General features: G+C 34.6%; 2 protein-coding genes across 2 annotated transcripts; both read left to right on the top strand.

Annotated features, from left to right (window-relative positions):
- Positions 1–11,243: 11,243 nt before the first annotated feature.
- On the top strand, positions 11,244–14,771 carry LOC145223735 (uncharacterized). The gene is made up of 7 exons (XM_080090127.1): positions 11,244–11,364; positions 11,684–11,923; positions 12,446–12,862; positions 13,393–13,510; positions 13,691–13,740; positions 14,249–14,365; positions 14,548–14,771. The coding sequence occupies exons 1-7, from the start codon at positions 11,244–11,246 to the stop codon at positions 14,703–14,705; spliced, it is 1,221 nt and encodes a 406-aa protein (XP_079946253.1). The 3' UTR covers positions 14,706–14,771.
- A 1,103-nt stretch (positions 14,772–15,874) lies between these two features.
- Positions 15,875–22,986, top strand: LOC145223734 (uncharacterized). Its single transcript, XM_080090126.1, has 7 exons — positions 15,875–15,923; positions 17,743–17,910; positions 18,320–18,571; positions 21,646–21,754; positions 22,104–22,153; positions 22,532–22,648; positions 22,829–22,986. The coding sequence occupies exons 1-7, from the start codon at positions 15,875–15,877 to the stop codon at positions 22,984–22,986; spliced, it is 903 nt and encodes a 300-aa protein (XP_079946252.1).
- Positions 22,987–23,898: the final 912 nt, after the last annotated feature.

Raw genomic sequence — 23,898 nt, 5'->3', positions numbered from 1 at the left:
AATCTTCTACACACCAAGTGCACGGACCAAAAAGAGCAGATGGTATGATGCACCATGTACAACGTCAAATGGATACGTTTGCCAGAAAATTGTTTCAGGTGATATATCTTTTTTTTGATTAGGGCAAGAAGGACCAGGTGGAATTTACTACAAAATATGTTAAAATTAACTCTGGCCTCATTCCACATTTGATCCGCAGCGGGCCAAAACGAAGGTTTGCCAAGTCGCAGCGGGCCAATTTTTTACCCTTTAATTGCGATCAATTCTAGTTAAATTGTTGCTCTCGGCAATGTTTATTTGGCAAAGCAACGGACATCGCAAAAAATAGACGAAAATATTTTATTATCCGTGACCGTCTCTAACCTTTCTTAAATATATACTACAAAAACTGGATTTAAAGCGATAAAGCCGCCCACCACGGTAATAAAAAAAATAATTAGTCGTAACCATGGCAGCTTCGTTGGGACCCGGGCATTGGACTGTATGGTGTTGGTCGCACTACATTGGTCGAGTATTTTCGGATCCTTAATTTAGCACACTTGGAACAATATCGCAACAAAGTTACTTGCACTTGAATGCACGTATTTGGAGTTGTTTGTGTGTTTGTTAGAATAGCGATTGTGATACAAAACGATATAGACGAAATAATATAGGTTGCCGATCCCTGTTGTAAATCTTTAGAATAAAACACAGTTTGATCTTGTTTTCAGTTTTGAATTTGTTTTCTTGAGTTCCATTTTACTGGAATTGGCTTTTGGTCCATTACAATGTAAATAGTATTGCTCATGTTGTTAGATCTATAAAAGGTTATACTGGAGGTAACATGGAAACACAAAACAATTACTAACCTTAGTAAATAACACCTTTGCACTACACAACCACAACCTAATTTTGTAATTATTAACGCAGGGCCTTTCATGTAAAACTTTGCGAGGTTAGGGGCGTTTGTGTCCTGTCGATGAAATTAGCTAACCTGATCCAAATAATATCATAATTGGTCAATATCCTGGCATACTGGGTAATCATTTGTTGCTTAACTTTGTTCACTGGTTGGTATAACAGTTATGACTTGTCATGAATTAAATGGGAATCAACTCACCTGTGCTCTTATTGGATTTGGCATAAAAAAGTTGCTTGGCGTCATTAAAGTAATCGTTATTAAACCAAGCTTTTATTTGAGGCACGTGTTGTTTATATGTTTTACTACAAAACGAAACGATTTTTAAGCAAGAAAATTGCAAACAATTATTACAGCTATATGAGTTTAGTGATAAAAAACAGCCGATTTTTCCCGAGGTGTTTTTATTTGTGTCAAACTTCAAACTGTGAAACTGGGAAAAGTAAAAATGGAATATTCAAATTTAATGGAAATTTAACATTTTGAACTCGTGGAGTGAATGAATTCTTTTAATCTGTTTTTGATAACAATATTCAGTAAGATTGTATGCAGGATACATTTGCCAGAGATTTATTTCAGGTGAGAAAACCTTATATATTTAAAAAAGAGACAAGTGGTTAAATTGCCTAATATTTCAAACTGAACAGTTTTCACAGATTGACGTTTTTGTTTTGAATCAATCGAGTTAAAGATTTATTTTTACGTTACAGCTACAACCAAACTACCCACTACAACCACAAAGTTATCGATTGAATCGACTTCTAGTAAATCAACCACATTTACAAAACTACCATCCACAAAAATAATTACCAATAAACCAACCACTACAACAAAATTGCTATCCAATAACATATTAACCACCAAATTTGCCACTACCACCATACAAACATCTTACAAATCTGTCACCACCATTATTGTACCATTCCGCAAACCAATTAGTGTCGAACCTACTACAACCACCACACAACCATACAACAAACGAACCAGTATGAAACCAACCACTACTTCCATGTTAAAATTCAGTAAAACTAACAAAACAGCGCGCTCCAAATCTATCAACGCAACTACAGTTATACTATCAACTGCAACAATCACCCAAACTACTGCCGCCGCTGTACAAAGTAAGTTAAGAACCACTATGATCATTTAAGTACGTAAAACTTTTCTAATAACAACCATGAACCATGTTTTTCGTTGTACGCAATTGGTTTAAAGGTTCAGCAGCTGGCGGAAAAGTTTACCAGATCGTCTTCATTCTCATAGCAGCAGCCCTCCCTGCCGTAGTTATCATAGTAGCATGCAAAGTAGTTTGTATTCGTCACCGCTGATAAACGTTGACGCAGGTAACAAGCTTTTAGCTCATAGTGAAGGCAAAACAACAGGCCTTGTATAATTTATTTTATGCTTTTGAACTCAGTGAAACTCGTGAAACTAATGGGTAAAACGTTGATTTTTCTCGGGTTGCAAAATATCTATATTTAAAATTACATTGATGTTACTTAATGTTAACGCACTACAGAAAAAGACATATTTACATCAAATTGTAACTTGTTAGAAGTTTAAATGCAAAACCTTTGTAAATCAAAGATATATATACCAACGACATATAAAGTGGGAAAAATTCAGACCTGCAAGTTTACATTTTGTGCTGAGTTTCTTTTTTGCAGTTTTTCCATCATCGGAGCACACACAAGGCCTAAAACGTTGGAAAACGATTCAAAAATATTGGAAAACGATTTAAAAATATGACTTCTCAAAACAAGCAAATAAACAAACAGACACATTGGTGTTGTGTAACAAAATCGCTTTAAGTTGCATTGAAATCAGTAAATCGAAAGCATACAAATGTACAGTTCAACAAGATACTCGATCTTTGTCTCAACTAGATCTATTAGTTCTGTGTTGGTATTATTTCATTTATTATTTGTTTCTTCGAGTATTTGATTTTGTCTACAATTTAGATAACTGTATTTGCATATTATACACTTTATATAACCAGTTTTGAATGTAATTAACTTTTGATTGCCTTTGTTTTATAAAATTTAATTTTAAATTGATTTGTCGCATTAGTTGATTCATGATTTACATCCTGTAACAACTACGTTTCAGCGGGTAAAATTCTACGGACAAAACTGTTATAATAATTGTCTTCATTACCGTTTTTGCTTTGCCTGCTGTCGCGATGAATGCGATGTTTCGGTTTTAAAGCAAACGTATAATTATAAAAATCACAAGTAGATTTTAAATGTACATTGCGTTACTGTGGATTGTACAAACTCCACCTTGGTTTCTGTATTCAACGATACGGGCGCCCTTTCCTGTGACAAATGCGTTGTAAAAACGGTAATTAACTTATAAGCGAAAGAAAACAAGGCTGCTTAGATTCAAATAGACATTAAAACAATTGTGATTCAGAAATAAAGTCAGCTCAGCTTTTTACAGAAAACGACTTAGTAAAGAAGTCATTACAGGCCATGAAGTGTTTCTTTGCAATAAACTTGTGCTTATAATCTCACCTAAACCGCAAATGGGCGTTTTGCTTTGGCAACCGACGGTGTAAATGTAACGTCACTTAATGTGTCCTCAACATTTTACTGCCTCGTGCTGTGTCGCTACGTATTTTATTGTTTTTTATGTCGCTATTAACTGACTTGTGTAGCATCACCTATTCAAATTACTCATTTATCACCAAAGTCCAAACTTCAGTAATAATGATGCGTAAATTGGTGTTCGCTATAGCGTATACGATGATATATGCGCTTTGTGAAAACAGACCATATGAATCTGTGGTTGACGTAAAACAAAGGTGGCGTAAGTACACTTGATTCGTCCACAAAAATAAAACATTTTAAGGGTTTTAGAGTTTGTTCCAGTCCAAATGCACGTATTGCAAAACCAGCAAAACGATTGCACAAATTAGTTTATTGTGATTGCATCAAATTGTGCTTGCAAACTGTGTCATGTTGAGAATATTCAAAAGTTTTAAATTTCAGTGCATAACTGTGGCAATGAATAAATGTGTCCGCTTTGTACATTTAAGAATATTCTTTATGAAGGAGCAAAAAAACAGATTGAAAATACAAAGAGTGTTAAACAGACGTTTGTTTAACATATTTTTTGTGTGTGATTAGATTTGTAGTTTTACAACGATTTTAAATCAAACAAAATTTTCGCAGCACACAAAAATTTTTGCGCTTTGGACAGTTTCCACTGTGAAGTCAGATAGGACTTTTTACTTGATTAGTACAGAAGCTGTAGTGACATTCTTCTGAAATAAATATGCAGCTGTTAACAAATTCAATTAGTTTTGACTAAAGTAATGCGTTGTACATTGTGTGACTGCATCAGTAAATGAACGTTAACGCATCAGCAGTAATTAAATACAACGGAAGGGATAGGTAAATATATGGAAGTTCCTCATAACTTTTACTGTTATTTCTTTTTGTATTTAAAAAAATGACAAATTTCGAACTGCTTAATTTTTCTTAATCTGTACCAACTTCTTTCATTTATTATTAAGTTATAACTTTTAAATCAAAACCATTCCGTTTGAGGCGGAAAATAATTAAATTATGTATTTTTGCGATATGAACTAAATTATATATATTTTGCTATATTGTGTGAATGTACATTATTTGTAGTTGGATCCGACATCCGCTGATCTGACGTAGACTTTTTCGTCCACGGAGGCATCTTAAACGTTTAAATTTTAAACAAACGTAATAATGAGTTTGGCCTATCGCAATAAAATCTGTGATACTTATCTAAATTGGGCTGTCACTTTGCGTTTTATGCGTACATTATCACACACATGTAATCAGCAGTGTTTCCAAACCATAAAATACTTTTTATATGTCATGCTAAAATACTCAGCAATCGAAATTTTAACCACATATTAAGGAAAATAACGAACGTTTGGCAACGGAATATTTTCACTCTGTACTCAGATTTGACTTCTTTACCAATTTAGTTCGTCTCAACATATCAACATATTTAATGAACATAATGCAATTAAAATACCTATATACGCATTCGGTAATACCCTTTTATTTAACCGTTAAGGGACTATTTTTATTTAAAGAATTATGTTCTATTCACATAGACGTTCTTGGCAGCTTAATGTCCAAGCTCTTTGCCAGTCTTTAACAACACAGTTCACAAAATGAGACGTTTCTTATTAAGCTATGCAATAACGCAAAGAATGAAATTGATGCTAACAGTTTTTTTGTATTGATCAGTTTGTCTAGAATTAACCATTTTACGTTTGGGTTACCAATAGAATTTAATCTAGCTGGTATTTAAAGCAAGCAAACTGAAGTGTACTTTAGATTGACGTAAACTCAAAACTTTGAAAACGTTAGGTTTATGTGTGCATTAATGCTATTGCAAATAAGTGGAACTTATATGTTTTCAAATCTATTAGGATGGTGTTGTTAGTTTTGTTGTTTGTGTTGTCCTCATCTGTTTCTGCTAAGGCACGAAATTGGCATAACTTCAATGGATTTCAATATTCCGTCGAAATGAATCCAGTTACTACATATGTTGAGGTTGAGATGGGATGTTCGTCATTGCAAGCTAATGTAGTTGACGTCAAAATTAAGGAAATCTACAACTTTTTATACATTCGGTATGGAAGTTTTATTTGCAATTATAAAAACTAATTTCTGCGTTTCATGAAACGACGCCGTACGAAAATTTTCAAATGGTTCGATAAGAGTTGTAGAACGCACGCTGCAGGATACATCTGCCAAAAGGGTAATCCAGGTGAGAAAACCTTATTTACTTAAAAAAGACAAAAGACAGGAATGTCGTATAGGTAATAACATGCTTCAGACTTACATTAGATTTTGTGACTTTAAAATGTAGGCTCAAAAGTAATTCAGTGAAAACACGACCACTAAAAGTTAAGTTTGCTTTCCATGCAAACAGTTTGGACACATTGTTTTTACAGATTGGTGTTTTCGTTTTAAATCAACCGAGTTAATCCTTTTTACGTTAGAGCTACAGCCAAACTACCCGCTACAACTTCTACCATCATACAAACATCCATCAAACCAATTACTACCAGCATCCATCCGTCCACCAAACTACCCACTATTAAACCATAACTACTACCATTAAATTACCATCCACAAAACTTACTCATCTAAGTCAACCCCTACCCCAATCTTAACATCCACCAAACTTTCCGCTAATACAAGGTACGTAATACAAGGTACGTAAGAACCCGTATGGCCTAACCCTTTTACCCAAAATCCATGTTTTGAAAAAATGGAGATGTGCGCAATTTGTTTGAAGGTTTAACCGCGGGTGAAAAAGTTCACAGGATCGTGGTCATGCTTACAGCAGCAGCGTGCACTGCCTTTATTATTATGATTGCATGCAAAGTTATTGTATTTATAACCGCTCAGAAACGTAGACGCAGGTAAGGAACTTTTAGCTTAATCCGAAGGCAAAACTACATGGCCGTTTCAGCTGAGTTGAAGTTGTTATATGACCGTTTTAGCAAATTGAAGTTGTCTGTATCCAAATGTTTAAGGTTGATTTGTGAAATCTGTGTGTACATCATAAACTGCTTTAATGGTCGAAACACAAAGATTAATGAACAATTACTTCTAGGAGATAAAATTCTGACTGGAGTTACAGCGAGCACTTGTACAGGTAAGTGCGTTGTTTAACAATTAAACCACAATACAAAGTTTCAGAATTATTTTGCGTAATGGGAAAAAATGTAAACGTAGCAAACACATAAAAATTATAAACCGCAAGTTTAGCTTACTTTATCGGCTTACTCTATGCGAAACAACGAAAATTAACAAATCCCTACTTGGTATATCTATAAACAATGCAAAACGTTACTGAAGAAAATTTAAAAAAAATTCTATCATTTTGACATAAAAAAAAAGATTGCAGACTTACAGGTTTACATTTCGGAAAGATTCAAGTTTTGTTTTGGCAGTTCATGGTCATCGGAGCTTTGCTACTCATAAGGTCTAAGACGATGGTCAACGTTTTCAAAATATTGTGTCACTTACATCTCCTAATTTGAACAGAATTGCAAAACAAAACGGTTACAGGCCTTTTAAAACAAGCTAATAAACAATTGGTCACTTTGGTGTTGTGTAACAAAATTGTTTAAAAATGCAATCAAATCGATGCTTACATCAAATAATGCACATGTAAGTTACAGCTTTACAGTGTTTCATTTTGGTCAAAATAACTCTACGAATCCATACATATTTTGCGTTGTTTTATTTCATACTGTTTGCTGTTGTCCAAAATCGAGCGATCGAAAAACGTTCCCTGTCAAATTTCTGTCAAATGTATGTCAGATGTATTTGCTTTTGTCATTTCTGAAAGAAATTATTACGCCGAGTTCTGCTAGCGACACCAATCTCACATTTTACCAGCAACATCAGATGGAAAATGCAAAGCAATGATCCCTCCGACATCTAGCAAATATGAATGGCTCTATGGCGGAATCATTTAGGTGTGTCCTAGCTTAGTTACACATGTGTATTGACGCGCTTATAACGTGTTAATAAACGAGTATAACTGTTTGAACTAATTAGTGTGTTGGCATTGGATTGTTGTTGTGTAAAACATTTATATTTAAGGAGACCTGCTGACACTTATCTGCCACTCTCAATTGTTCCGATACTTCTGGTTTAGTTTTGTGACAATGTTTGCCGAGCTATATCGATGTTTTTCGGCTTTGATACATTACTACTTAGTTTTGAACAGTGGTGGAATTCAATTTTTTTGTCATAAATCACAAAAGTCATATGTTTCAGACGGTTCTGTTACAAAAAGTCTATTATTAATCTTAACCAGTTCGCTGATCTCATAAAATTTCGTTATAAGGTTCTATAGAACCGGTGCGAACCGGCTGAATCCCACCACTAGTTTTGAACACATGTCAGGTCCCGCTTGCTTCTTTGTTAAAAGTTTGAGACCTGCTTTTTTTGAGAAAACTCTCGTGTGTGGCAGCATTTTGTGACAGTCTGTTTACGTTTCATGCGGTTTAATTGCTATTTGAACCACCTTGAAAGATTTTTAGTTTTGTGTTTTAATCAGAGAAAGCAGTTTACACATGTGCGAAAATTGAACTCTTTGTTGCAAAGCCTTCGTTCCTACTAGAGGATGATTTAATCAAACAAAACGTTTTTAGGTTTGGTTTCTTCTTTTTACATCGGTTTAACGAGATTAAACGGTACTGAATAGTTTTAATGGAATAGGCAAAGCAAAATTGAACCAATTTTTTTCTTGCGGATTAAAGGAAACCTGACAAGGAAACGAAAAAGAAATTGTATTAAAATGGATGAAACTCGTCCCAGATTTAAGATATGCCGTGCTTTCGTCATTGTGCAAAATATTTCTGCTTTATACTGCTTTTCTTTATTAACATATGGGAATTAAAGTTTACAAGACCATTTAGATGACTAAATGCAGTTGCGTCATAAGCGTTGTAAATTGCATCGTCATTGTGAATGTAACTTTGCAAAAAAATGTACAAAACTTTTGAAAACCTATTTTCCACTTTCCGACGCTTGCAATGCCTAATCAAATTATTAAGTGTGTTACCGTATTTTGAAAGTTAAAGCTCAACCTGATTTGTTTATTTACATGCAGATCATACAACGTATATGGTAAACACCTAACTAGTATAACTTGGTATTTAATCCAAGCAAGTTTTTGAAGGAATTATTTTGCCACAGTAGCTGTGTTAATATTTTTGACACACGTGGGAGCTAAAGGGTAATGACAAACACATTAATAAAAATGTTACAATTTTTGACGATTTTGCACACACAGTATGGATAATTCGAAGCAAATTTTCCACAGTGTCATTAATTTCACATTTAATTAAATTTTTAATTTTAGTTTTATAAGCAAATTGTAACATAAATAACTAGAAGGAAAACCCAACATGTTGTTGGCTATTTTTTTAATATATATTACTGATCTACAGTATATAGTATTTATTCATCAATAAGACACAGATAGACAGTTTTATGCCCATCAACTTGTCCAACCACCGTACCTCCACACTAACCGGTTATGTTTGTCTACAATGATCACAATGATTTTCTTGTAAGCTCAAGTTACATAACGCTTTATATGGCACTGTACTGCAGTTCGTTCAGCCTCCATCCACCAAGTGCTTCCTCCACATTTTTGCGCTTCATAATGTTTTTACGTTGCGCAGCTATTTCCGGCTTGTTGTTCTGCAAGCGCATTAAATCATGGAATTCTTTTAGGAAGCACAAAAAAAACGTTTAATGCACCCATGCTGTATTTGTTGCTTTTATTGTTTCGAGTTGTCGTTCGGGTGAAAAATATAAGTAAATTATTTCATAATAAGTGGATCCATTTTGTTCAAAAAAGGTTTCTGAAAAAATCACCAGGTCAGTTTTTCAAACGAGACGAAAATTAGATTTTAAAATATATGTGATTAATATTCGAGTATTTTCAATTTGGCTGTTAAAGACAGTCACATCAAAACGACTGTTTTTATTAGCTCCATGCTTTGTTTGCATCAAACAGTCTATTGTCATTCTTTTTACTTTCGTTTATACTTTCCCAACAGTGATGAATGCGACGCGCGAGCTATTTATAGTTCAATGGACTCTTTCTATTGTTACGTATGTTGCATTATTACCTGTCGGGTTTCGAAAGTTGAAGAAATTCGTTTGCAGTCAGCTTCCTGACCAAGGCGCTCCCAACTAAGCTGCCATTGTGTGATGCATCTCTAGTACTTGTGTGGCTATTTTATTATGGGAGTATTAAGTATGGAAGTGTTAATAGCAAACAAAGTAGCTACGTGTGCAATCAAATAGGAAACTATTACAAAGGTAGTCTTTGTGCAGATGTTTTGTGTATTGATAACATTGAAGTAGTGGTCAGTTTGGCAGAAGTTTTGTTATTGTGTAGATTATAACTTCTGTTTCGTTGATGTAAAATATGATCAGTCATGATGTCGGCGTTTGGCATTTTAAACACCGACAGGTTTACATTATTGTTGCCAAGGGAGTTGGTACCAATGAGCTGCTTTCGTAACTTTATCCTGACGGCTAGGTGTCAGAAGACTTGGACAACTAGATTTTTTTTCGGTTTTTCAAATTAGATTAGAATTAAAATTAGAATTTTCTCAAAATCCAGAAATTAAACTAGAATTCAAACTAGAATTAGATTTAAGCCAACCAACTTTAGTTTGTTTCAAATTTGAACTTGTAGATTTGCACATTTAGAACAATACGATTCGGTGCATCTAAAACGTGTTTAAACGGAGCTGAGTGCCAAATTTCACTGAAGAACATGTTTCAGTGATGTAGTTTGGTCTTGTTAATTGCATGGTTTTGTGCGCTTTGGTTACAAAATGCATGCTCAGATCACATGCCTAAAAGTGCCGTTGGACAAACTAGCGATTTTGGGAAAACTGTGAATTAGATTAGAATTAGAATTAGAGCTTACTGGATAATTCTAAATTAGATTAGAACTAGAATTACCGCCATTTTGCTCTATTTTACCCAACTAGACAACTAGAATTATCTAGTTGTCCAAGTCTGGGTGTCAGTATTGTGGTAAATAAGGATTACTTGGGACATTTAACGTAAAACGTTTATGCTGAGATTAAAACCTCAAATCATTTCCCGTTTAAAACGAATAGTTTTTTTTTAATAAAAGAAAAATAATGAGCTGCTTCGCTTTTTTTTAGATCCCCCTACATTTATTTACATTAGTGCGAGTAGCGTCTAAGAAAGTATGTAGAATGTCGGGGAAAAACAATTAATTTATCTTCACGTGATGACAAGAAGTATAAAAGTGACAAGACGTCATATTAATAGAAATTTCCTATAGTTTCTATAGTTTCTCTGCATGAGGAACTCCGTCATTAGGTCGTTTGTTGTAGTTAGTCAGGCTAACCTTAGAACAAAATGCAGCAAAATATTTTATTGGACAACCACCGTTCTATCGAGACGTAGTTAGGATTTGTTTTTTGAATTACATATCTCAGTCAAAATAAACCTTTCAGGAAGATTGTTTAGTAACGTTTTGTATATGTTTCAATCACTCACTTTAAAGCAATAAAACGAATTAACTTTCCGTGTAGTTATGATTTATGTTTTCACTTTACTTTGTTTTTTCGAATAATATCAAGTAGTACTCAAGGAAATATAAACTGCCAATAAGGCTGTTTATGCATTCAGAGATATAAAAATCGTAGCTTTTTGGCGCCTAAACAATGATGAAGTTGTTAGCTTTGTTGTTTATATTGTGTTTATCTGTTTTTGCTGACGGGAGAACTTGGCATGACTACAATGGATTTCAATATTCCATCGAAATGACTCCAGTCAATTCATATGCTGAAGCAGAGAGGAATTGTTCCGCGCTGCAAGCTATTGTAGCAAACGTCAAAACTATGGAAATCTTTGAGTTTTTGAAGTCACATATCAACTTGACAGGTGATAATTTCGCACGCATTTTGAATCGTCAATAGAATTGTGTCCTTTTAACTTATTTTCCATTTTCACCCTTAACGTCTTATTTTGTCATTAAGTGAAACCGTATGCGCGACCTTAACAACAATTCAGGTGGTTTTTATGCAACAACATTACAAACCTAAATCCTTGCACGATGTGATCAAACCGTTTGAAGATAAATCATCTAGAAAACTCCGTGAAATAGAGTATTACATGTGTTTTGATAATGTACTCAAAAGTTACAAGAATATAATTATCAAACTTACTGCAAAAAACAAATAAAGAATTTCACTTTTTTAAGATTATCCCCACTCTCTTTACATTGGTGCGAGAAGAATCAAAGGTACAACAAAGTTTCAGTGGAATGATGGAAATGATGTTGGAGTTTATAAAAAGTTGTGGGGAGCTAGGCAGCCAAATAATTATGGTGGAAAAGAAGATTGCGCCACAATGGGTTGGGCTTTGCTTCTTGTCTCATCTTACAAATTGTATGACGTAAAATGTACAGGATATTCGAGATATATTTGTGAGAAGAAAACCGGTGAGAAAACTCGGTTAAAAGTAAAAACAAGTTTCAATTATTAAAATGTTGCTTTTGTAAGTACTATGATCTGGAGAATCTAAAGTTATATAGACATGCTGGAAACCTTCGCTAGTCCGGACCTGAATAGACCAATAATTTACCTGGAATGGGCGAAGAACGCATTTATTTTAAGGTTTATGTTACCTAGAGACGGTCACGATACATTAAACATACATTGAAACATTTTAACGTTCACTGCCATTCAGCATCTAAACGCATGCACAATTTTTGAAGTTGGTCGGTTCTTGTTGCAAAGTATACACACCAGGGCATTAAATCCTTAAGTAGTTATGTGGAGCTTGGAAGACAAGTAAGATGATATTAAGCAGAAAATCTATATAACAGTTGTTAAGGAATGTATTTTACACTATTTTAACCTCATTGTATTTATCTGAAGTAAATTTCGAGTAAAGTAATTAAATATGCTCATTATAATATTTCCGTGAGAAAAACTAAAATAAGAATATTTTGTCGTTCAAGAAACCACCACGAAAACAAGAACTACTCCCGGAGACAAACCTAAACCAACCACCGCGACTAAACCAACCACCACAACTAAACCAACCACCACAACCAAAACGACCACTCCAACAACGACCACAACCAAACCAACCACCCCAACCACCACCACCAAACCAAACAGCACAACCAAACCAACCACCATCACTAAACCAATCACCAAAACTAAACCAACCACCACAACCAAAACAACCACCACAACCAAACCAACCACCACCACTAAACCAATCACCAAAACTAAACCAACCACCACAACCAAAACAACCAAACCAACTAAGACCACACGCAAACAAACCACCACACCCAAGGCAACTATTAAAGTCACGGAGTCAGTCCCAACCACCGAGTCAGATCTTGTAATCCACAACACACTTTCAGGTGACGTTTAATGTGGAGAAATCCAGAATGTTGATCTGGTAAACAATGCAATGTATTGGATCATGACACTTATGTTGTTTGGTAGCTCAAGAGACCATTGTAAACATTACGTGAGAGAAACGTATACTTTCCATTTACAAAAAAGATGTGTTTTTTTCGTTTTTTTCGCATGGTCTAATACTTAACCTGGCATATTAATCATGTCGAGATTTTAAACTAAGGGTTCCAAACTTATAATAAGACATTGTTCATAAAATTTTGCAGACGAGGAAGCCGGATTTGCGTCATTGACAAAATGCTTAACATGGTTAAGTTATACTTACTCCAAAAGTTTTAATACTTACCTTCAATACGTTTTAACAATCTCAGGTTTTTAGGTTAATTCCTCTTAGCACTAAGTGCAAAAAAACATTTCACAGATTTTTATCCTGCAAATAGCTTTTAATGAAAATATGTTTTTGCTCCTGATAATAATAAATCTTTTGTATTTTAAAAAAGGGCATAATTTTTATGGTGAAAAACGTGTTTAGGTTCTACAGTTGGAGCAAAGGTTAACATGAACATCACCATCATATCTTCAACAATATGCGGAAGCTTGGTTTTCATAATCTGCATAGTCATTATGACTTGGTGGAAACGCAAAAAGAGGTAAGATCCACTGTATACGACTGCAAACCTATCCATGATGTACAAATGTTCAGCAAAAGTTAATCTGATTGAAGTTTTTATATGTTGGAAGCATAATCTTAGTTTAGCATAAATGTTGGGCTCATTAAAACACCATGTGCCATTTAATTATGTGATTAAACTAGATTTTTTGTTTTGTAGGAGTGAGATGTCAGCAAGAAATACAGATGAACCTGAATACGTTAACATGAGTGAGTGCTCTTGTTTAAACCAGAATTACACAGTAAAGTAAAACGAAAACAAAACCAAGTTGCAAATTTTTTCCATATTGGGGGTGTGCAAAACGGATTCGGCCCGCAGATCTAATGCGCCTGTTTAATGAAGTGATCCTCGGATACGTTTTGATTTCAAATGAAGTGTGTCCACTAAAGTGGTCCCTAGAACAATTCAATATTTTTTCTTACCGGACTATTGCGTCTGGGTTTATTCTGCGACTCAACCATGCGGTTGGACTCACTTGCAAATATTACTGGTTGTTGTTAACACAGTATGTCCGTGTGCTGTAGTGAACACATATTTGTGTAAAGGTGTGGCTCGCGATCTAGTTTTGGTAATTGCATTTTGCCCATCAGTGTTGAAAGTTGCACAACTCCTGCTTGAAATCAATGCAAATATGAACCGCTTTTAGTTTTTGGTTAAACGTTACTATATTGAGACATTCTTTCGTCGAAGTGTTTTAAACTGCGTTTGTTTTAAAAGCTGAAAATCGTCGGATCATAGAAATTCACACGAACCCACCAAACAATTCCTTACAAGTTTCAGTGGAACAGCAACAAGCTGATGACATCAGTCCTTATTGCATCAACTATGAACAAGGTCCCCAATGCATATTTTTAATTGATCAAGTGTATTTTACAATTTGTCCCTATTTAGAAATGTTTAGATAAGTCCCAATACGACCGTTATTTCTTTTTCTCTATCAGTTTGTTTACCACCTTACATGTAATCTTTTTTATTCAGGTATAAAATACTATTGATTGCAGAATTGTTTTAAACAGATGGAATTCAACTAAGTGAAGAAATACACAACAACCCACCAACCTATGTCAACAACTCTGTGCAGCCAACCACATCACAATTACAAGCTGATGCCGTCAATCCCTATTGTGTCAGCCAAGATCGACGTCCTGATTACATAACATTTGATCCCAATTAATTTTGGATACAGTACATTGCGACACTGTTCAATTTTTTGCTATAGCTTTGTTTATGTGTTACTGCAAATGGCCTTTTCTTCCAGTTTAAAGTGTAAATATGATTGTAAATTTTGTTTGCTTTTTGAACGGTTGAAGGTAGCATAGAAAACAACTTTTGTCAATAACACCGCACTAATATCCACTAGATCACAACAACTATAACAACTTGAATATGTCATTCTGCAACAGAATTGGGCATCGGCCTATCAAAAAACGTAAACTATTCCCAGCACACAAAAAGTGGCGGGCATGCAGGCGTTTGTTTCCCGCCGTTAAAATTAACAGCCCCGAACCAAATGATCATATGGTTAATATCATAGTATTGTATATGTTATGTAGTTGTTACGGACGTATTAAAAGTTTTTGTTCACGTTCTAGGTAAGCATACAGAATCGATTTTACTCTTGACAAAAACAATCAATTCTCTCCACGTGATGACAAGATGTTAAAGTAAGATGACGTCATCCTAATGAAACTTCCGTGTTATTGTATATGAGCATGAGGAAAAGCGTCAGTTGGACAATAGTTTTTTACTGCAGTCAAATAGCTAGTCAGGCAATACATTTAACAAAAACAAAACCAACATTATTTCGTGGCAATTTACAAGATTTAAATCATACCTGAAAAATAAATCAAAATTCTAATATCCATGTCGCACAATAGATAAAATTGTTACTTCGAAAAATAATTAAAACTCCCAAATAGCAACCACAATTCAAGACCGAAAAGAAAATGCACCAGCTTGACATTAAACAAATTAAATGAAGCTGTAAACTTGATTTCACTTTCCTTTCACGAACAATCAAATCATTTCTCTTGATATCAAGAAAAAAAGTGCTTTGACGTCATCTCTATACAATTTCCTTGTATCAGTTTAAGTGTGCAAGGAGAAAGCAGCCAGTCTGTTGTTTGTGTTATTCGTAGTATCACGAATTTATGTAAGGGTTTTTGTGAGCAAGGCCTACTTAAAGTTTATTTATTTGTCAGAAAACGTGAGAAAAAGTCCGTTTCATAGGTTTTGTAAAGTTTACAAACACAAAACCATTTACTTAGTAAAGAATGTGTTGCGTTGTTAAAAGGCATTATGTGTGGAGTTTGTGTTGAAGAAGCTAGAATTGTTTAAACAAACATGGCGTTGTTACTTTTGTTGTGTCTGCTGTGTTTATCTGCTTCTACTGAAGCACGAACTTGGCATGAATTCAATGGATCTCAATATTCCATCGAAATGTCTCCAGTCAATTCATATGCTGAAGCAGAGGGAAATTGTTCCCTGCTGCAAGCTAATGTAGCCAACGTCAAAAATGAGGCCATTTTTAACTTTTTGAAAACACATATCAACTTGACAGGTGATAATTTATTAGATTGTTTCATGCCTCTAAAATGAAAGCTTGTGTTTGGTTAGCAAACTGTAACTCAAATGGTAGTTTTTACCCATAGCCAAACGTGCCTTAATTTGTAAATGAAAAATTTCGTATGAAAACAACGGATAGTTTTGACGCACCGATAATACGAGGACACAAAATTCATACTTTATTATCACCGAGGTGGCAAATACCTCATAGACAACTCGTCACTTGTTTTGCTTTCATCAGATTTCCCTAATTCGCTTTATATCGGTGCGAGAATACTAAAAGACAACGGGAGATTTCAATGGAATGATGGAAGCGAAGTTGCAGTTCCAAGCAGTATGTGGAAAAAAGGACAATCAAAAAACATCTACGAAAGATGCATGACCATGGGTCATCATTACGAATCTATTCGAATAAGATCTTACAATTTTTATGAAGTACGATGTACAAGACACAGCGCGAGATACATTTGTGAAAAAATAGCAGGTAGGCACTACCCGGTGACGAAAAAAAGATCGTACTTGATAATTGGAATTACACAGTCCGCAGTCTTATTTCGAATGACTGATCTGACTTTATAGCGACAGTTCTCATCTCCATAAAACATAAAGTTATTCATTCTTTGACTTTCAAATGAGCAATTTTCGCATGTAAGAAAACTACCAATATCTCATAAAAACAGAAATGAAAAGATTATACTGAAGGGCAATATGTAGTTTATTTTTAATTCATGCCAAATCAAATATTATTTTTTTTTTCAAAAACTAACAATTCGTCATATCAAGCCAATAGATCATAAGAAGCAGGCAGTGCACACTGCTGTGATCTATCGACACTAAAAACGTATTAACTAGTACCTTGAAATATGACTCTCCCGAAAATCTATAACAGGCCACAGTTAAACTACAAATAACATGACTTTGAAATGTGTAAAAAGTATCATAGTAATTTGTTTTGTCGCGCCACGACCATATTGACATCAACCACCGTCTCAACGGTGTTGCCGTCTCCCAAACTAACCACATCTACCGAACATACAGCATTAACCGTTTTTTTTACCAGAAACAAAGTCAACCATCCGAACTGTTTTACGATCCACCAAACCAACCACTACTTTATCGTTACCATCTACAGATTTAACCAGTCTAACCGTTTCCACTATAACCATTATTTCCAAACGTGGTCCAGTTATCCATGCAACACAAGGTAAGTATAAAATACATTTGCACTTTTAGTAGAGAAATTGACTTAAAGTGAAATTAGCAACTGTTCTCGAAATGTTATTACTTTGTTTAAAATACGGACACGCATTTCCAAACACGGAGCAAAGCTGTATAAACGCGGTTTTCATCTTTTCACGCACAGTTAGCGTGATTGATGCAAAATATAAGAAACGAAAGTTACATGACGTCATGCCAATAATTTCCGTGTCTTCGTTGCTGCGTTAAAGAAAAGGAAGTACTTTCCTGAACAGACTGGAAATATCTTCAAGATTAAACTTTGTGTCTTAGTTAAATGGACGTTGCCTTTTACACAAGATTGCCATGGGCTGTAAAAGTGTTGCTATTTTTTTATGTAAACAAGATTTTCGTGAAAGGCAAACATGGAGGTTTTTGCTGTGATATATATCTTGTGCTATTTGTTTCAAAAGGAAGAACTTGGCATAACTTCAATGGATTTCAATATTCCATCGAAATGACTCCAGTCACTTCATATGCTGAAGCTGAAATGGGATGTTCTGCATTGCAAGCCGAAGTAGCTAACGTCAAAACTACGGCAATATTTGAGTTTTTGAAGACATATATTAACTTGACAGGTGATAATTGTGAACTATAGTTTGATGTTGTTTAGTAAAAATTGAACCATAAATTCAATTATCTTTTCTTAATCGGAAACGCTATATTCGTTTTCGTTTTTATGCCATCATGAACTAATATCAATATCTCACATAGGCGATCCACAATAATAACGTTTCATATTTTTCACATTAATCAGTGCGTTTTCGATGCGGGCATGTATAAAAAATTGTACAAGTTGTTGAATCTAGATAAGCCTTTCTCGCTATCATTAGACGATATTGGACATCATTAATGTACCACGATAATAGCATAATTATTTTTATATGTACCTTTATTTTTGAGTTAAAGGATCCTGTTTTTTCTCAAACTAGTACTCATACATCGGAAGCATGCAAAAAAATACGTTTTACTTTTTGTTAAATCCAGATAAGCCCTTTTCGCTGTACATTGGCGCGAAGAGAATCGGAAACACAACCAAGTTTCAGTGGAATGATGGAAGCGATGTTTCTGTTCCTTCGAGTGTTTGGGGAGAAAGACAACCTAATAATCTCCAAGGAAATGATAATTGCATAACAATGGGTTTTCATAAATATCCCGTAAAATTCACATCTTATCGATGGTGGGATGTACCATGCACAAATCACAGTGCGAGATACATTTGTGAGAAAACTGTTGCAGGTGAGCAGTGTTTGGTTGTGCAGATTGGGTTTAGATCGACGTCCTGATTACATAACAATAGATCCTAATTAATTTTAGATACAGCACATTGCGACACTGTTTTCATTTTATGGCAATAGCTTTGTTTATATGTTACTGAAATGGCCCTTTATTCAGGTTTAAAATGTAAATATGTTTGTGAAATTTATTTGTTTTTGAAATGGTGAGGTCTTTTGAAGGGCACAAACTTTTATCAATAACACCGTACAATTTTCCACTACTTTATCGTTACCATCTACAGATTTAACCAGTCTAACCGTTTCCACTGTAACCATTATTTACAAACGTGGGCCAGTTATCCATGCAACACAAGGTAAGTATAAAATACATTTGCACTGTTAGTAGCGAAATTGACTTAAAGTGAAATTAGCAACTGTTCTCGAAATGTTAATATTTTGTTTAAAATACGGACACGCATTTCCAAACACGGAGCAAAGCTGTATAAACGCGGTTTTCATCTTTTCACGCACAGTTAGCGTGATTGATGCAAAATATAAGAAACGAAAGTTACATGACGTCATGCCAATAATTTCCGTGTCTTCGTTGCTGCGTTAAAGAAAAGGAAGTACTTTCCTGAACAGACTGGAAATATCTTCAAGATTAAACTTTGTGTCTTAGTTAAATGGACGTTGCCTTTTACACAAGATTGCCATGGGCTGTAAAAGTGTTGCTATTTTTTTATGTAAACAAGATTTTCGTGAAAGGCAAACATGGAGGTTTTTGCTGTGATATATATCTTGTGCTATTTGTTTCAAAAGGAAGAACTTGGCATAACTTCAATGGATTTCAATATTCCATCGAAATGACTCCAGTCACTTCATATGCTGAAGCTGAAATGGGATGTTCTGCATTGCAAGCCGAAGTAGCTAACGTCAAAACTACGGCAATATTTGAGTTTTTGAAGACATATATTAACTTGACAGGTGATAATTGTGAACTATAGTTTGATGTTGTTTAGTAAAAATTGAACCATAAATTCAATTATCTTTTCTTAATCGGAAACGCTATATTCGTTTTCGTTTTTATGCCATCATGAACTAATATCAATATCTCACATAGGCGATCCACAATAATAACGTTTCATATTTTTCACATTAATCAGTGCGTTTTCGATGCGGGCATGTATAAAAAATTGTACAAGTTGTTGAATCTAGATAAGCCTTTCTCGCTATCATTAGACGATATTGGACATCATTAATGTACCACGATAATAGCATAATTATTTTTATATGTACCTTTATTTTTGAGTTAAAGGATCCTGTTTTTTCTCAAACTAGTACTCATACATCGGAAGCATGCAAAAAAATACGTTTTACTTTTTGTTAAATCCAGATAAGCCCTTTTCGCTGTACATTGGCGCGAAGAGAATCGGAAACACAACCAAGTTTCAGTGGAATGATGGAAGCGATGTTTCTGTTCCTTCGAGTGTTTGGGGAGAAAGACAACCTAATAATCTCCAAGGAAATGATAATTGCATAACAATGGGTTTTCATAAATATCCCGTAAAATTCACATCTTATCGATGGTGGGATGTACCATGCACAAATCACAGTGCGAGATACATTTGTGAGAAAACTGTTGCAGGTGAGCAGTGTTTGGTTGTGCAGATTGGGTTTAGATCGACGTCCTGATTACATAACAATAGATCCTAATTAATTTTAGATACAGCACATTGCGACACTGTTTTCATTTTATGGCAATAGCTTTGTTTATATGTTACTGAAATGGCCCTTTATTCAGGTTTAAAATGTAAATATGTTTGTGAAATTTATTTGTTTTTGAAATGGTGAGGTCTTTTGAAGGGCACAAACTTTTATCAATAACACCGTACAATTTTCCACTACTTTATCGTTACCATCTACAGATTTAACCAGTCTAACCGTTTCCACTGTAACCATTATTTACAAACGTGGGCCAGTTATCCATGCAACACAAGGTAAGTATAAAATACATTGGCACTTTATGTAGAGAAATTGACTTAAAGTGAAATTAGCAACTGTTCTCGAAATGTTAATATTTTGTTTAAAATAAGGACACGCATTTCCATACAACGCGGTTTTCATGTTTTCACGCACAGTTAGCGTGATTGATGCAAAATATAAGAAGCGAAAGTAACATGACGTCATGTCAATATAATTTCCGTGTCTTCGTTGCTTTGTGTCTGAAACGCATGCACTTTCCCAAACAGACTAAAAACGTTTTCACTACACTTTGTAAGTTTAACTTTCACATACTCAAATTTTTAACTTTTTGTCTTAGTTAAATGGACGTTGCCTTTTACACAAAATAACCTCAGGTTGAAAAAGAGTTGTTATTTATTTTTATGTAAACACGATTTTTGTGAAAGGCAAACATGGAGGTTTTTGCTGTGATATATATCTTGTGTTTATTTATTTTTTTCAAAAGGAAGAACTTGGCATAACTTCAATGGATTTCATTATTCCATCGAAATGACTCCAGTCACTTCATATGCTGAAGCAGAGATGGGATGTTCTGCTTTGCAAGCTAATGTAGCTAACGTCAAAACCACGTTAATCTCTGAGTTTTTAAAGTCGCATATAAACTTGACAGGTAATTATTGCATTGTGAAATGTCGTTTTGTGCAACATTTCAAAAGCATTTCGTTTCCTCACAATACTACGTACGTAAGTAAGTATTGGACCATTTAAAGAACATTTTACTTTTTTGTTTAACTTAGATAAGCCTTTCTCGCTGTACATTGGTGCGAAAAGAGTCGGAAACACAACCAAGTTTCAGTGGAATGATGGAAGCGATGTTTCTGTTCCTTCGAGTGTTTGGGGTGAAAGACAACCTAATAATATCCACGGAAATGATAATTGCGTAACAATGGGTTTGCATAAACTTCCCGCAAAATTAATATCTTATAGTTGGTATGACGTACCATGCACAAATCACAATGCGAGATACATTTGTGAGAAAACGATGGCAGGTGAGCATTGTTTGCTGATTGGGTTTAGACAATAATTTGAACATGCAAACGATTGAGCTCCAATGTTTCTTTTCAGACTTTGCAGATCCACCGAAAGTCAACACAGCCATCGTTGCTTCAGCAGTTGGCGGATGCGTCATATTAGTCATAATCTGTATCGTCATTGTCTTTGTTACAGCTTGGAGGAAAAGAAGGTAACCACTTAACATTTCTGCATATTCTTTTTGAACAACTGCAACTTTTAGAGATAAAATTTCAAAACATGATTAGAATACAGAACGTTCTTAGCTAATATAATACGCTTGTCTTCATCCATTTTCTTAATATAGTAAAACTGAATGAAGTTTCCATATGTTTGTACAATCATAGCATTAAAACGCAAGCCCAGACAACCCGACTTACTTCTTAAGTTGTACAAACTGAAAGCAATGAGAGCGTTACGTGTGTTGCACACCAAAAATAAACAATTACCGGCTTTGGCTCATTAAAACACCTGTATTTTTCAATTAACGTGATTACAAACAGAATTTAATTGTTTTGTAGGAATGAGGTGCCAGCAAGAAATACAGATGAACCCGAATACGTTAACATGAGTGAGTATTTTGTTTAAACCAGATTTACAGTAAAGCCCACTAAACTCTTTCAAAGCTGTGCTGACAACCATTTATATCTGGGCAGATTAATGCGCTTGGGTTTATTCTGCGACTCAACCATGCGGTTAGACTCATTTGCAAATTTTAGTGGTTGCTGTTAACACAGTATGTCCGTGTGCTGTAGTGAACACATATTTGTGTAAAGGTGTGGCTCGCGATCTAATTTTGGTAATTGTATTTTGCCCATTAGTGTTGAAGGTTGCACAAACCCTGCTTGAAATCAATGTAAATATGAATCGATTTTTGTTTTTGGTCACACGTTACTATATTGAGATATTCTTTGTTCGAAGTATTTTTAAACTCCGTTTGTTTTGAAAGCCGAAAATCGTCGGATCATAGAAAAACACACGAACCCACCAAACAATTCCTTACAAGTTTCAATCGAACAGCAACAAGCTTATGACATCAGTCCTTATTGCGTCAACCATGAACAAGGTCCTGATTGCATATTTTTAATTGAACAAGTGTATTTTACAATCTGTTCCTAATGTTTGGATTAATCCCATTACGACCATTATTTCTTTTTCTCTATCAGTTTGTTTTTCCATCTTACATGTAAACGCAATGTTTTATTCAGGTATCAAATACTATTAATTGCAAAATTGTTTTAAACAGAGGCAATTCAACTAAACAAAGAAACAGACAACAACCCACCAACCTACGTCAACAACTCCGTACAGCCTACCACGTCACAATCACAAACTGATGACGTCAATCCCTATTGCGTCAGCCAAGATCGACGTCCTGATTACATAACAATTGATCCTAATTAAGTTTAGATACAGCATTTTGCGAAACAGTTCAACTTTTTTGCAATAGCTTTGTTTATATGTTACTGCAAATGGCCTTTTCTTCCAGTTTAAAATGTAAATATGATTGTAAATTTTGTTTGATTTTTTGAACGGTTGAAGGTAGCATAGAAACCAACTTTTGTCAATAACACCGCACTAATATCCACTAGATCACAACAACTATAACAACTTGAATATGTCATTCTGTAACAGAATTGGGCATCGGCCTATTAAAAAACGTAAGCTATTCCCAGCACACTAAAAGTGGCGGGCATGCAGGCGTTTGTTTCCCGCCGTTGAAATTAATGGCCCCGATCTAATTGATCTCATGGTTGGTCAATATCTTGGCACATTAACTGTTCGAAGTGTTGTACATCATGAGAGTATAAATTCGTGTTAGCGGCCAGCATCAATAAGAACAAAGTAACAAACAAACAAATGTATGTAATAATAAACACTTTTGGTACGTGCCAGATGTCAGAAACTGCTTTCAAAGTTTTTGCATTTAAGCAAGATGTTGATATTGAGACAAATATGCATACTTAAGACATTCAACGTATAACTTTCATTTTAGATAGTCGATGAATAAACAGAAGCGACACGTTCTTTCTGGTATTTGAACCTAAAATAATTTGCTGTTTAACTAAGATTGGAATTTAAAATACCTGTAGTGTTTGAATTTACTTGTATGTTGTTATTAAGGACGTATTAAAAGTTTTTGTTCACGTTCTGCGATTCTTACACGACATACAGGTTTGATGATATATATAGGATCATATATGTAAGCAAAACAAAATTGATTTTACCCTTGCCAAACAGCAATCAATTTTCTCCACGTGATGACAAGATGTGAAAGACGTCATTCTAATGAAACTTCCGTGTTATTGTATATGT

This window comes from Phallusia mammillata, chromosome 4 (genome assembly GCF_965637545.1).
Source record: "Phallusia mammillata chromosome 4, kaPhaMamm4.hap1.1, whole genome shotgun sequence".
Taxonomy (NCBI): Eukaryota; Metazoa; Chordata; class Ascidiacea; order Phlebobranchia; family Ascidiidae; genus Phallusia; species Phallusia mammillata.
The sequence above is the reverse complement of the archived record's forward strand: the minus strand, read 5'-3'. Positions and strand labels throughout refer to the sequence as shown.

What these genes read in the sequence shown, in the direction of transcription:
- LOC145223734 (XM_080090126.1), top strand. Translation starts at nt 15,875, where the DNA reads ATGGCGTTGTTACTTTTGTTGTGTCTGCTGTGTTTATCTGCTTCTACT. An exon ending in TTGTGAGAAAACTGTTGCAG is followed by an intron (nt 18,572 to 21,645) that starts GTGAGCAGTGTT and finishes CAGACTTTGCAG; the next exon opens with ATCCACCGAAAGTCAACACA. An exon ending in ACCCGAATACGTTAACATGA is followed by an intron (nt 22,154 to 22,531) that starts GTGAGTATTTTG and finishes TTGTTTTGAAAG; the next exon opens with CCGAAAATCGTCGGATCATA.
- LOC145223735 (XM_080090127.1), top strand. Translation starts at nt 11,244, where the DNA reads ATGACTCCAGTCAATTCATATGCTGAAGCAGAGAGGAATTGTTCCGCG. An exon ending in TATTTGTGAGAAGAAAACCG is followed by an intron (nt 11,924 to 12,445) that starts GTGAGAAAACTC and finishes TTGTCGTTCAAG; the next exon opens with AAACCACCACGAAAACAAGA. An exon ending in AATCCACAACACACTTTCAG is followed by an intron (nt 12,863 to 13,392) that starts GTGACGTTTAAT and finishes AAACGTGTTTAG; the next exon opens with GTTCTACAGTTGGAGCAAAG.